The sequence below is a fragment of the Sus scrofa genome, chromosome 11 (assembly GCF_000003025.6).
Source record: "Sus scrofa isolate TJ Tabasco breed Duroc chromosome 11, Sscrofa11.1, whole genome shotgun sequence".
Taxonomy (NCBI): domain Eukaryota; kingdom Metazoa; phylum Chordata; class Mammalia; order Artiodactyla; family Suidae; genus Sus; species Sus scrofa.
This window is the reverse complement of record NC_010453.5, coordinates 1,432,458-1,446,536: the sequence shown is the minus strand read 5'-3', so window position 1 is coordinate 1,446,536 and position 14,079 is coordinate 1,432,458. Positions and strand designations below refer to the sequence as shown.

The 14,079-nt window shown below is 47.0% G+C and overlaps 1 protein-coding gene across 3 annotated transcripts in view; it reads left to right on the top strand.

The window, feature by feature from the left end:
* MICU2 (mitochondrial calcium uptake 2) overlaps nucleotides 1-14,079 on the top strand; it is a 79,243-nt gene that overhangs the window by 53,875 nt on the left and 11,289 nt on the right. For all 3 annotated transcript variants that reach the window (XR_002336602.1, XM_021065452.1, XM_021065453.1), the window contains exon 7: nucleotides 8,677-8,742. Coding sequence is in view for 2 of the 3 variants with exons in the window: in XM_021065452.1 (XP_020921111.1) it covers nucleotides 8,677-8,742 (66 nt within the window). In the remaining variant the exon portion in view is untranslated. The remainder of the gene's footprint in view (nucleotides 1-8,676; nucleotides 8,743-14,079) is intronic.

The following is a 14,079-nucleotide window of genomic DNA, read 5'->3' as shown; positions in this document are numbered from 1 at the left end:
GGCTCAGTGGTTAATGAATCTGACCAGCATCCATGAAGTTGTGGGTTCGATCCCTGGCCTCACTCAGTGGGTTAAGGATCCGGCGTCGTCGTGAGCTGTGGTGTGGGTCGTAGACACGGCTCAGATCCCGTGTTGCTGTGGCTGTGGTGTAGGCCGGCAGCTGCAGCTCCGATGAGACCCCTAGCCTGGAAACCTCCATGTGCCGTGGGTGCAGCCCTTAAAAAAAAAAAAAAATCTTTCAGATTCTTTAAACATAATAGTGTAACACGCTGAATTTATAAAACACTTTCTGAACACAACAGTTTTTTCCTTAAATGTTTGGAAAGCTCTCGGATGATTAACTTGTGAAGTAAGAAAACAAGAAAAAGAATATGTTCGAATGCACCACTGATTTTTCTCTTTAAGGTTACAAAGCTCAACCTTCTAAGCCCGTAAGATGTTCTTCGTGCTGGTGTGAGGGACACAGCACTAAACTGCAGAGCCCGGGGAGCATAACACAGCGTGTTAATTTCAGGTGGCGGTGTAGGAGTTGCCCGGGGGTGCAGCAGGTTCAGGATCCGGCGTCGTCACTGCTATGGCACGGATTTGGTCCCTGGCCAGGAAACTTCCACATGCCAAAGGCACAGCCAAAAAAAAAAAAAAAAAAAGAAAAGAAAAAAAAAAAGCATAGAGGAGAAAAAACTGTGTTTACATTAGTTATTAGTTATTTGAATAGTTATTTCATCTCTATGGTCACTGTATTAGGAAGCATGAGTACGTAGCATCTTCTACGTCACATTTTATTGCAAGAACCAAACAGTTCTTTTTATATCAGAAAAGCGTATTTAAAAGGCAAGGTTTTGTGGAGGGTTTTTTTTTTTTCCCAGTTCATCTGAATGTTTCCCCAGTGAATTTTATTTGTTGTTCTTGCTACCCTAAGTGCTAAAAAAGTAACAAGAATGACTTTAATACCCAAAATAGAGACATAAAGTGATTTGAACAGCAAGTGCAAAAGTAATGAAGAAATATATTAATATAACGTTTTGTGGAAATGTCCTAAAATATAAGTTGCCTTAGTTTGTTCCTTTTGTGTTTCGTGGTACATTCCTGTTTTATTAGTATCCGGATCAACAAACTGCTGGTCGGTGTATCCCGAGAGCAAGTGAAATAGCAGCCGTCTCTACCAGTGGTTCTCTGTCAGGTAGTGACAGACAGTGCCCCCAGTGGCCAAAGCCGTAATCGTTAATCCGCTTGGTCTCTACCTTGATGGCACATCTGCTTATTTGGGATAAGGGCCAGGGCTTTAGTGCCACTTCTTTGGACAGTAGGTTGATGATGGGTCTGTTTACTCACGTAAATGTCCGCCTGGGGGTCCTTGGGCTTCACGTTGCGTTCTCGCTGGCAGGCAGGGCTGTGCCTGTGCTCTCCCTGCCGTGATGTTACCACGTTGTCATATGCCAAATATAGCTGCTAGAGGGGTTATTGCATATAAAGGCCTTCAGTAGGATTTATTCTTCTCGATTCTGGAAGTGCTCCTATTGCAGAGTTTGAACTATCAGGATCCATCCTCAAAGCAGAAATAAGTTAAATTGCCCTTATGTACTTTTCTTCATTTTCAGCCAGGAATCGAAAGTATCCGGATCCTGGTAACGTTGGTCGGTCTGGCAGTCGTGTTTCGACGTTCAGAGCTTGGACTCGAGTGTGTCCTCGGGCTTGTTTTACCACTTCTGCCTAAAACTTTGCCTTCTTTCCTCTAACAAAGCCCTCCTTTTCTACCAGAAACGCGGCCCTTAGCTCTCCCTGCAGTGCCCTTTCCCCGTTCCTTTGAATTATTCAGATCTCCGCCCAAATGTCACGTCCTCAGAGAGAACTGTCCAAAATAGGCGTGTCAGACAGTCCCTCCCCAGCAGCCTCAGCAGCCTGTTGCCCTGTTGTATTGTGTTCTAGTCAGGACCCTTGACCTTCTCTGAATTCTCTTATCATCTGTTCACTTGCCTGTTCCCGTGGCCATTAGAGTATAATTCAGTGCTTAATTCAGTGTTTTGGGTTGGGGTGGGGGGTTGGTAGGAGGCGATGTTGGTCCTTCACCTCCCTGTATTCCTGGCACGTAGCACGTTGCTGTCATGAATCAGCATCGTCCAGCCGTCTCGAAAGCACCTTGGGATATTCAGTAAGCATTGCTGGGAAACCTGGACAGCTGCATGCAAAGCAGTGAAACTAGAACATACCCTCACACCATGCACAAAAATAAACTCCAAATGGCTGAAAGACTTAAATATACGACAGGACACCATCAAACTCCTAGAAGAAAACATAGGCAAAACACTCTCTGACATCAACATCATGAATATTTTCTCAGGTCAGTCTCCCAAAGCAATAGAAATTGGAGCAAAAATAAATCCATGGGACCTCATCAAACTGAAAAGCTTTTGCACAGCAAAGGAAACCCAAAAGAAAACAAAAAGACAACTTACAGAATGGGAGAAAATAGTTTCAAATGATGCAACCGACAAGGGCTTAATCTCTAGAATATATAAACAACTTATACAACTCAACAGCAAAAAAGCCAATTGATCAGTGGAAAAATGGGCAAAAGACCTGAATAGACATTTCTCCAAAGAAGATATACAGATGGCCAACAAACACATGAAAAAATGCTCAACATCGCTGATTATAAGAGAAATGCAAATCAAAACTACCATGAGATACCACCTCACACCAGTCAGAATGGCCATCATTAATAAATCCACAAATAACAAGTGCTGGAGGGGCTGTGGAGAAAAGGGAACCCTCCTGCACTGTTGGTGGGAATGTAAACTGGTACAGCCACTATGGAGAACAGTTTGGAGATACCTTAGAAATCTATACATAGAACTTCCATATGACCCCGCAATCCCACTCTTGGGCATCTATCCGGACAAAGCTCTACTTAAAAGAGACACATGCACCCGCATGTTCATTGCCGCACTATTCACAATAGCCAGGACATGGAAACAACCCAAATGTCCATCGACAGATGATTGGATTCGGAAGATGTGGTGTATATACACAATGGAATACTACTCAGCCATAAAAAAGAATGACATAATGCCATTTGCAGCAACATGGATGGAACTAGAGAATCTCATACTGAATGAAATGAGCCAGAAAGACAAAGACAAATACCATATGATATCACTTATAACTGGAATCTAATATCCAGCACAAATGAACATCTCCTCAGAAAAGAAAATCATGGACTTGGAGAAAAGACTTGTGGCTGCCTGATGGGAGGGGGAGGGAGTGGGAGGGATCGGGAGCTTGGGCTTATCAGACACAACTTAGAATAGATTTACAAGGAGATCCTGCTGAATAGCATTGAGAACTTTGTCTAGATACTTATGTTGCAACAGAAGAAAGGGTGGGGAAAAATGTAATTGTAATGTATACATGTAAGGATAACCTGACCCCCTTGCTGTACAGTGGGAAAATAAAAAAATTAAAAAAGAAAACATAGCAGAAAAAAATAAAATAAAATCATATAACTAGTGCTTTTGACAATAAAATATCTTATAAATGCAAAAAAAAAAAAAAAAAAAAGAAAGAAAGAACCTTGGGAGACAGAGACCTTGGGCCTAAGAGGACGCCAGGATGTAAAGTGGTTTGAAATGGAGCAGCTGCCATGGAACCAAATATACAGCAGTGTAGCCTTCCCAGAACACCAGAACCCTCTCCCTGAGTCCAAACCAAAATGTTTTAGGTAAGACTGACGTGACAAGCTTTATGTGACACTAAACCCCCATGGATAGGCTTCAGGACAGACCCTTGTTTTAAATTCCACGTGGTATTGGAATAAGCCAATACTATAATAAGCCTCCTTAAAAAGTTATTTCAGTTAACTAATCCTATTTGCTTTTTTGTTCTGTTTGTAACTATTTACAGTAACTATGTGAAATTATTATATTATGTTGTCTTATATTAAAGGTAAGTTTTGAAGTCCCTGTAAAAATTTATATCATTTTCAGGGGGAGTTCCCGTCGTGGCGCAGCAGAAACAAATCCGCATAGGAGCCATGAGGTTGCAGGTTCGATCCTTGGCTTCGCTTAGTGGGTTAAGGATTGGCATTGCCTTGTGGTGTAGGTCGCAGACGCAACTCGGATCTGGTCGTGGTGTAGGCCCGCTCCTGCAGCTCTAATTGGACCCCTAGCCGGGAACCTCCATATGCTGCGGGTACAGCCCTAAAAGGCAAAAGATATATATATATGATTTTCTGAATAATTCCTCTTTCTGTTTTTTAAATTGTCACTGTGATAAATGATCATTTTTCCCTGCATTTCAGTATTTGTTCTAACAAATACAGACAACAAAGATCCACATTACCCGTGTTGGCAGTGAGAAGGGAGAGAGCTCCACAGCCTCTGTGGAAATCAGAGGGTGAAAATGGAATGTTGTGAACAACTGATGCGTGTGTGACTTAATTTGATCAGTCAGATGACTGCACTCGTGCCTTAAACAACAAAACTGACAAGAATGGCACAGAAACGTGCATAGCTTATCAAAAGCTTTCCCACAAAGAAGTGGCTAGGCCCAGAGGGTTTCACTGGTAAAATCTGTCATGTATTTAAGGAGGAGGAAATGCCCAGTTTGCACAGACTCTGTAAGAAATACAAGAAAAAGGACACTTCCCTCATGTTAGAGACCAAAATGTCTCTGATAACTAAAAAGGCCTAACAAGGAGCTCCCATGGTGGCTCAGTGTGTTACGAACCTGACTCGTATCATGAGGATGAGGGTTCGATCCCTGGCCGCCCCCAGTGGATTAAGGATCCAGCGTTGCCATGAGCTGTGGTGCAGGCCGGCAGCTGCAGCTCTGATTGGACCCCTGGCCTGGGAACCTCCATATACAGCGGGTGTAGCCCTAAAAAGACCAAAAAAAAAAAAAAAAAAAAACCCAAAGACCTAATGAGAAAAGTAAATTAGACTTACTTTCCTCACGAGCAGAGATAGGAAAATATGGAACCAGATGAAGCAAAGCACATCCAGGAACCGTTTGTCCAAGGAACACAAGATTCACTCAGCATCTTAACCCAATAAAGGAGAAACCGGTGTGACCCTATCTGCACATGCAGTCAGAGCATTTAACCGAGTAAGCGGTTTTTGTGATAAAACTCAGGAGAGTTGCAATAGGAAAGAACTTCTTCAGTCTGATAAAGGGTGTTTACAAAAAATTTAAAGTAGCTTCATGCTACAAGAGAAAATACTGAATGCTTTCCCCTTGAGGTCAGAAACAAGGCAAAGGTCTTTTCTTACCTCTGGTGTGTAACATTTTCCTGGAAATTCTAGGGATAACAGCAGTACGGGCGGGGGGGAAGGTTAGAGAGGACGAAGTAAGTCGGACTTGATTCACAGATATCATGACTGAGGCACCAACAAAATCGAAGCATAGAAAGTCATGTGTGTTTGCATGTAATAGTCGCAAACATTTGGAAACTGAAATTCAGTTCTTTTTTGGAGGGTATCCAGTAATATAAGTAGAAATAAATTTAACGGAGAATATACACCAGAAACTTCAGACATTGCTGGTAGAAATTCAAGGAGGCCTCAGTGAATGAAGAAATACATCATGTTATGGATTCGAAGGTTTAGTGGTGTTAAGGTGTCAGTTCTTCCCAAACTGGTCTAAAGATTCAGCATTGCTAGCAAGTCTTTTTTATAGAAATTGACGAGCTGATTTTAAAAATGTATATTCAGAAGCAAAGGACCTGAAATACTCAAGTCAATCTTTAAAAACAAGAACAAGTCTGGGAGTTCCCATCATGGCTCAGTGGTTAACGAATCCGACTAGGAACCATGAGGTTGCGGGTTCCATCCCTGGCCTTGCTCAGCGGGTTAAGGATCCGGTGTTGCCAGGAACTGTGGTGTAGGTCGCAGATCCTGTGTTGCTGTGGCTGTGGTGTAGGCCAGTGGCTACAGCTCTAATTAGACCCCTAGCCTGGGAACCCCTATATGCTGTGGATGCGGCCCAAAAAAGCAAACAAAAAAAATAAAAACAAGAACAAGTCTGGACAGCTGTCATACTGCCTGACTTTAAGATACTGCAAAGCTGTGGCATCAGGGCGCTGTGATACCGCCCTGAGGATGGACGGGTAGACCAGTGAGAGATGCTGAGGAGGCCACACGTACGTGGCCACTCAGCTTTCGGCAGACGACACTAGAGCAAGTGGACAGGATCTATACATGAGAAAACGAGCTGTGACTCCTACCGAACCCTCCACACAGAAATGTACGTGAGCGGGTCCCCTGGGGTCCAGTGCGTAGGACTCAGCACTTTCACTGCTACGACCCAGGTGCAGTCCCTGGTTTGGAAATAGACTCCACATCAAGCTGCTGCACAGCATAGACGGGAAAAGGAAAAAAAAGATTATTTGAGATTTATTACATATCTAAACATAAAAATTAAAACCATTAAGCTTCTAGGAAAAAATATAAGAATATCATCAGGCTCTAGAATAGGCAGAGCTACTTGGGGCCCTAAAAGCAGTAACTATAAAAGAAAAAAAATGATAAAATCATCTTCATCAAAATTAACTTCTGTTAAGAAAAGGAATAGGCTGGAGTTCCCTTGTGGTGAAGCAGGTTAAGATCCAGCATTGTCACTGCTGTGATGTGGATTCTGTCCCTGGCCTGGGAATTGCTGTGTGTCCTGAGTGCAGCCCTCCACCCCTGCCTTAAAAAAAAAAAAAAAAATGAATAGGCAAACTGTAAGGTAAGAGAAAATATTTTTCAAACAGATACTGACAGAAGACTTTTATCCAGAATATATAAGAAATCCTTAAAACTTAGTAATTTTCAAATAAATTTTTTAACCAGGCAGAAGACTACAACAGAGGCGTTTCCGTATGGCCCAGCAGGTTAAGGACCCAGCACTGCTACGGCTTGGGTCACTGCTCTGGCATAGGTTCAGTCCCATGGGCACAGCCAAAAAAAAAGTACGAATGGGAGATAGCATTTGGGAAAGTGCTCCATGTGAATTATCAGGGACGTGCAAGTTAAAACCACCTTGAAACGGTGCTGTTCCTCCAGCCAAACGGCCCGCCCTAATCCGAAAGACTGAGAACACGAAATGGTGAGGACACGAAGGAACCAGAATTCGCTTTGGGAAGAGGTTCGGTAGCTTCTTACAAAGTTAAACAGACCTACCTGTGCCCCGCCTGGGTATTTGGCTTTGAAAAAAACATTAAAACATATTTTAAAAAGGCTTGCACTGGAAAGTTTATAAAGCTCTGCTATACAGCGTAGCGCCTATAAGGTAGCAATATGCCGTCGTGCCCTTAAAAACTCGGCAGTGGCAGTGCCCTGCTCTGCGGCAGGGGCCCGCTTACTCGGGTGTGTCCGTCTGTGCATTTCCGCGCATGTACATTTCTGCGGAAGAGCAGCTGCACAGAATGCGGATTGAGGGGGCACGGGGGTGGCTGGGCCAGGAAGGCAGGCTGCTGCTGATTGTTGGCCCTGAGCAGGCCGTGCTGAGGGCTCTCTCAGGGCCCCCTTTGAAATTTTCCATTCTACAAAGTTGAGAGGGCGCATGGAAAGCAGAGGGACAAACGTTTGAGTGTTGAGCCTGGCAGCACGTTGATTGTCACCTTAAACCAAAAGGATGAACCAAACAAGAAGCCTTCCACCTTTATTCCCTAAAATAAACGGGGGGGAATAAAGTCGAGTGCTGAGGAGTTGGAGGCTTTGGAGAACTAGACATAAGCCGGTGCCTGAAACAAACACAGAAGCAGCCTCGTTGAAGAGAGTCAACCTGGAGCTTAGAGGCAGCTATTTTCAAACTATGAGCAAAGAAATAGCCTAGAAAGAGATGAGTGACTTTTGTCTCCTAATGGACTTGAATCCATCGTTTGAGATTTCGTCTACGTTTAATTTTTTTAAAAACCTTTTTTTTTTGTAACTCGCTTCCCGTGCGAGGATTGGTACAAGTGATTCCGCAGGTGGTAGGTTTTTCGTGTGCTCAGCCCCAAGGTGCTAGTGCCCGCTTTATAACCAGTAGAAATATGGGCCTTCAAGTTATTTGAATGCTCTGTCAGTGCATAAAAAGGAAAGGGAAGGACCTTTGTATGATGTGAATAGCTTTTTCAAGAGCTGTATTCTGGAAATGTGTCTGTAAACAGAGACACAAAAAATTAATTTTGAACAAAGTTCTTTCAAAGAGGGAGGATGATCATGTTTCACAGGATGATGCCTTCTGAATGGGTGTGTGTGAGGTAAGCCAGGTTCCTTGGAGAAAACTGTCCAAGTTACAGTAAAAATAATGTTAATGCTTGCATATGGGTTTCCCCTTTGATCCTTACATGATTTAAGAGGAGGAAAAAACCCCTGATGTTGTGAGGTATAGTGCAAAAATAATTGAACGAATGACTGGTAAGTATTTTATAATAAACGCTTAGCCTCAGAGTTCCCGTTGTGGTGCAGTGGCCGCTGCCATGAGCTGTGGTGTAGGTCGCAGAGGCAGCCCGGATCCCGCATTGCTGTGGCTGTGGCCTAGGCTGGCAGCTGCCTCTCCAATTCAACCCCTAGCCTGGGAACTTCCATATGCTGCTGTTGCTGCCCTAAAAAGCAACAACAACAACAACAAAAAAAAAACTTAGCATCTGTCTTTGGGGTTGTTCTGAAAAATCCAGTAGACACGTATCTAAACTCATGTTTGTACTCTTTTCAGCTGCAGAAGATCATAAGTAAACAGGATGACTTGAAGACAGCAGTAATTCATGAAACAGAGCACCAGGTACGTGCGAGTAAGCTAAATATTTCCAGGCAGGTGTTACTTACCTGTGTTCACGCAAGTATTCCCAAATAGTTGAGAAAATTGCCAGTAACTTAATTTTTCTACACATTCAGTAGATTTGCTGCATTCACGTGACCCAGACTTCAAAAGAGTCCCCAGAGAATGTAGGTAGGGCAGAATTTGCCTCAGTCACCCAGTTCTTGTGTGTTCTTGCAGAGGTGGTTCGTGTGTATGAAAGCAGACGTGTGAATAAGCATGTGACCACATCCACAGATTCTTTCTACCATTTTTGCACAAGCAGTGGTCGTCTCTGCATTATTCTGCATCCTCCCGTTTTCTCCTCCCTGTATCTGAGTACATCCTTCTTTTTTTAATAGCTCCATGCGGTTTACATAGTTGTCCACCTTTTGAAAGATATGTAACATACATCCAATATTTTGATATCGCAGAGAATGTGGCAGTTAATAGTCCTGTAATTGTATCATTTTATACACATGTGACTATGTCTGGGGGATAAGGTCCCAGAAATTCCCTTGCCGGATCAAAGGGTATGAACATTGCTAAGGCTGTCGGTAAACTTGGTAAGTATTGGCAAATATCTTGCGTAGAAAATGAGCCAGTTTCGTTCCCACCTGTCATGTGTATCCTTACATTCTCTACTGATGGTCTTTCCATAAACTGTCATTCCACAACGTGCTTTCTGTGAGATTTTCCTACATTTCCCAGTCATTTCTTCTTTGAGAGTATGTCTGCTTCACATTAGGCAAGTTATTAAAACCCCAGTGTGTGCCGTCTCCTTCCCTCTCAGTGCCCGTGTGACTTTTCCTGGGTCCGGGTCCTTGAATGAATGGTGTTCCCACCTCCTGGGCGCACACATCCCCCGTGTCCTCGGCAGTCCCCTGCCACAACACGCGTCCCACGCCCGTGACTGTTGAGACGTCTGTGGTCCTCTGAGGTGGTGCGAGGTGAGGGCAGGCCACAGGCCACTCGGCGTTGATGGTTGGCTGGAGGGACTCGGAGTAACCCCCTGAAAGTGGTCAGGTTCGTGGCTACAGCTCGTTACGGTGCGAGGACTCGGGTTGAAGTCGGCTGGGGGAGGGACACTCGGGCAGAGTCCAGGGCTCCGGTTGTCCTGTCTGAGGAGCCATGGACGGCGCTGACCTTCCCCGCAGGGACAGAGAGGGCCTTGATGAGACGGAGGGGATCAGCAGGCACACCTGGTTGGCTGCCCATGCGGCTGACCCCCGACTCCGCGCGTCTGGAGAACAGGCTGATGCCCCATGGCCCAGAGCCCAACAGTCTCAGGGTGAGACTGCCGGGCGTGGCCGAAGGCCTGCAGGCCAAAAAAAGCAGCCTTTTCTTAGGGTCACCTCCTAGGCAGCCCAGGGCAAAGGCCAGCCTCCGTTTGGGTGAAGACCACACCTTACGACGCAGGTGTGTCTCCATAGCCGGCAAAGCACCGGGCACACGCTCTGTGCTCCACGAACGAATGAATGAACAGTTAGGGGATGAACGTTTTTAACCACTGACCTGAGGATGGTCATGAAGCCTGTGCCTGTATTTTCTGTTAGAAGCCCGGCACGGTCAGTAGCCCCACACGTAAATCTAGGGTCGAGGTCTCGACATGAGCTCGTTGGGCCAGAGGCCTGCGTCCTGTGAGGCCTTGGTGCCTGCTGTCACACTGCCTTCCCCAGCGGCTGCGACTGCTCACCTCCCCAGGAGAGAGGACCCACCTCGCCCACAGGTTCTCCAGCACCAGTGTCATTCTCGTTTTGTTCTTTAATCTGTGTCACTGCGTTAGGGGAAAAGGCATCTCATCGTTTTTTGGGTTTCTTTTAAGACAGTCTAGGAGTTCCCGTTGTAGCTCAGTGGTTAGCGAATCCAACTAGGAACCATGAGGTTGCAGGTTCAGTCCCTGGCCTCACTCAGTGGATTAAGGATCTGGCGTTGTCGTGAGCTGTGGTGTAGGCCACAGACACGGCTTGGATCCCGCATTGTTGTGGCTGTGCCGTAGGCTGGCAGCTACAGCTCCGATTGGACCCCTAGCCCGGGAACTTCTATGTAATGCGGGTGCGGCCCTAGGAAAAAAAAGGAAAAGCCAAAAAAAAGAAGGCAGTCTACAGACCATTTGTATTTCTTATTTTATACATTTTCTACTGTTCTTTGGGAATTTCTTTCTCATTTTGCTAACCGCTTTTATCCTCTGATTTAGCTGCGGGTTTTTTTTTTTTTCTTACTCGTTTGAAATGTGTTTCTCAAGGGCGTCCCCAGAACATTGCATGACTGTGCTTTTTACTCTAAATGGACTCTTCTCTTTCAAGAGAAAAATTACTACAGTGAATAGAAAGTGTACTTATTTTTTAATGTTTTTGTACCAGTCTATCGTAATGATTTTCCTTATTAGGTTGATGTTTTCTGTTGACCGTTGTAAGTATAAAATCATATTATCTCTAAGTAGTGTTAATCTTAGTTTATTCCTCTGTGTGTTGGACAGAATTCCCCCAGAGTGTCCTGTGATAGTGCTCACGGGAGGCGTCCCGCTCGTATTCTGACCTTCATGCAGACATGTCCAGTTTTATAGTCTTGGGCATTTATGTGGAAATTAAGAGAGAAAAACTCCAGGCATGACAGGAAATCACAGGCAATTACATAGCTTAGTTGGCCTGTAGGTTTCCAGTGGCTTCTAGTCAACACTAAGTCCCAAAAGCAGGTGTTTTAGGAAAACCAACATATTTAATATAGTATAAGATTTTACTTTTTAAATATGAACCAAAAGTATGTTTGTTTTTTGGGGGGTTTTTTGGGTGTTGTGGGTTTTTTTGTTTGTTCGTTTGTTTGCTGCTTTTAGGGCCATACCCGTCGCACATGGAGGTTCCCAGGGTAGGGGCCCAGTTTGGGCTACAGCCGCTGGCCTGCACCACAGCCACCGCAACACAGGATCCAAGCCATGTCTGCGACCTGCAGCACAGCTCACGGCAACACCAGATCCTTAACCCACTGAGCGAGGCCAGGGATGGAACCCACAACCTCAGGGTTCCTAGTCGGATTCATTTCCACTGCACCATGTTGGGGACTCCTAGAGCGTGTTTTGATGTGGCTTATAAATAATGACACTAAACGTTTGATAATTAATTCGTTTTTAAGATGTGTGAAAGATAGATGTTAGTATTTTCAAAAATCGAGGAACGTAAGAAAAGTGAAATAAATGTAAAGACAGGCTTAGTTCTTAGACAGGAAGAGTGAGTGTCCTATGGTGGCTGATTCCCTCTGAATTAGTCCAGGAGAAACTCGACACCTGAGCGCTGGCTTTTGTCTTTGCTTGTTTGGTGATCGTGGTGGGGGGCGGAGGGGGCTGCAGGCAGGAGCTGTGCAGAAACTTGGCCCAGTGACTCTGAAGTTCGGCTGGAGAGAGGAACTTGCGAGGACCGCCAGAGCAGTCTGGAAAATGCCAGCCCCGGGAGGGACAGGGAGGTGGTCTAATGAGAAATAGCCGAAATATGAGCCCAGGCACGGAGGTGGTGGTGTGATCGAGGTACCATTTGAAATCAGTAGGAAGCAGATGGTGAGCGGCTTGCTTTTCCAAAGTCCAGGAGCCCAGAGGTCGTCCGGACACCCATTCAGTGCCCAGGTCCGGTTCCCCCCCCCCCCCCGGCCCCCACAGTGCTTCTCAGACCCGCCTGCCTGCCGTGCGTCTCGGCCTCGCCCACCAGAGCTCCTGCCCGTCCGCGGCTCTGCCTGCACCGGCTCGCCTTCGCTTTCACGCTGGGCCCGGGGTGGCTTAAGGCCCGAGTGGCCGGCCCACTGCTCCCCGCGGCACAGGCGCCGAGGAGGGCTCGGACTCCCGCCCCCGGGCTGCCTCGGCCCCCGAGGGCCCTGCGGCCGTGAGCAAGCGAGCCGCTGCCCACGCGTCCTGTGCGTGACGCGGGTCATCGTCTCGGGCGCAGCGGTGGTGGCGAGGGTGAAATCAGCTGGGACGGTTTCCGCTGCCCGCGTCAGCGCAGCGCGAGGCGCGGTGGCCCTCGTGGCTTGTCGCCGCCGCTCTCCCCGCCCGGCCCTCCAGCTCCGCGCCCCTGTGCACCTGCAGCCCTTGAGACCTGCCCGTTGGGAGTGTTTGTTCCCTTGTCACCGTCCTCTGCTCAGACCTGGGGTCTCAGCCGGAGTGGCGTTTTCTCAGGGACGCCTTGCTGAGCTGCTGGGTGAGGCAGACCCCCTGTTCCACGCTCCGGGGCGTCGTGGGCCGCTTCCCAACGCCTTCACGCTGCGGTCACGTTTTAATTTCGTGTTTACGCCCGGTGATCCCGCAGGAGCAGAGGGGCCTCCCGCACTCTCGGCACGTGGCGGGCGTCCACCTGGTTGTCCCCTCCCGGTGGATGTGCTGCCTGAGTAGTGCTGGGTGAGTGTCCCAGTTCTTACACCAAATAAAGTGTGGACCCAGCATTTCAGTTTCAGCCAGTTCCCTGGTGGCTCAGTGGGTTAAGGATCAGTGCTGTCACTGCTGTGGTACAGGTTTAATCCCTGGCCCAGGAACTTCCACATGATGTGGGCACAACCAAAACATGAAAAAAATTTTAAATTAAAAAAAATAGGCCTTCCCATCCTGGCTCAGCAGAAAGGAATCTGACTAGCATCCATGAGGAAGCAGGTTCGATCCCTGGCCTCACTCAGTGGGTTAAGGATCCGGTGTTGCCGTGAGCTGTGGTGTAGGTCGCAGGCATGGCTCAGGTCCCACGTTGCTGTGGCTGTGGTGGAGTTTGGTCCGCAGCTGGACCAAAGTCATCTTTCCCGTCTGAGCTGCGGGTGTTGCGTTTGATCCACTGCCCTCAGCCCTCGCTGGAGCACCATCCCCCGTCCTCTGCCGTGGAAGGTCCTAGAACACATCCCCCTCCACCCTTCAAAGTGCACCCCCCGGGCTTCCGGTTGCCCTCAGCTGAGCAGTAGCTGGAGGATCCTACGCCCTGGAAGCCAGTCTGGGGGCCTCTGCCGGCCTCTCTCCTCTGCTTGTCCTGCCGCTTCCTCCCTGACTGCTTTGCCGTCGCTGCACCTCAGGTTCTCGTGAGTCCAGCCACGAGCAGTCCCGCCGCTGCTGCTTCTGGGACGTGGGACGGCACTGGGCAGTATGCCAGACCGCCCAGCGCCTGACTCCAACATTCCTTCAGCTGCTCTTTTTCAAAATATTTGGTTTAAATTCTGCCTCTTTTTATTGTTTAGTTGCTGCTGATCATCTTTTTAGAACACTGTTTTGAGAGATTGTGCTGTGGTTCAGCGGGTTAAGAACCCAACATAGTGTCAGTGAGGACGCAGGTTCGATCCTTGGCCTCGATCAGCAGGTTAAGGATC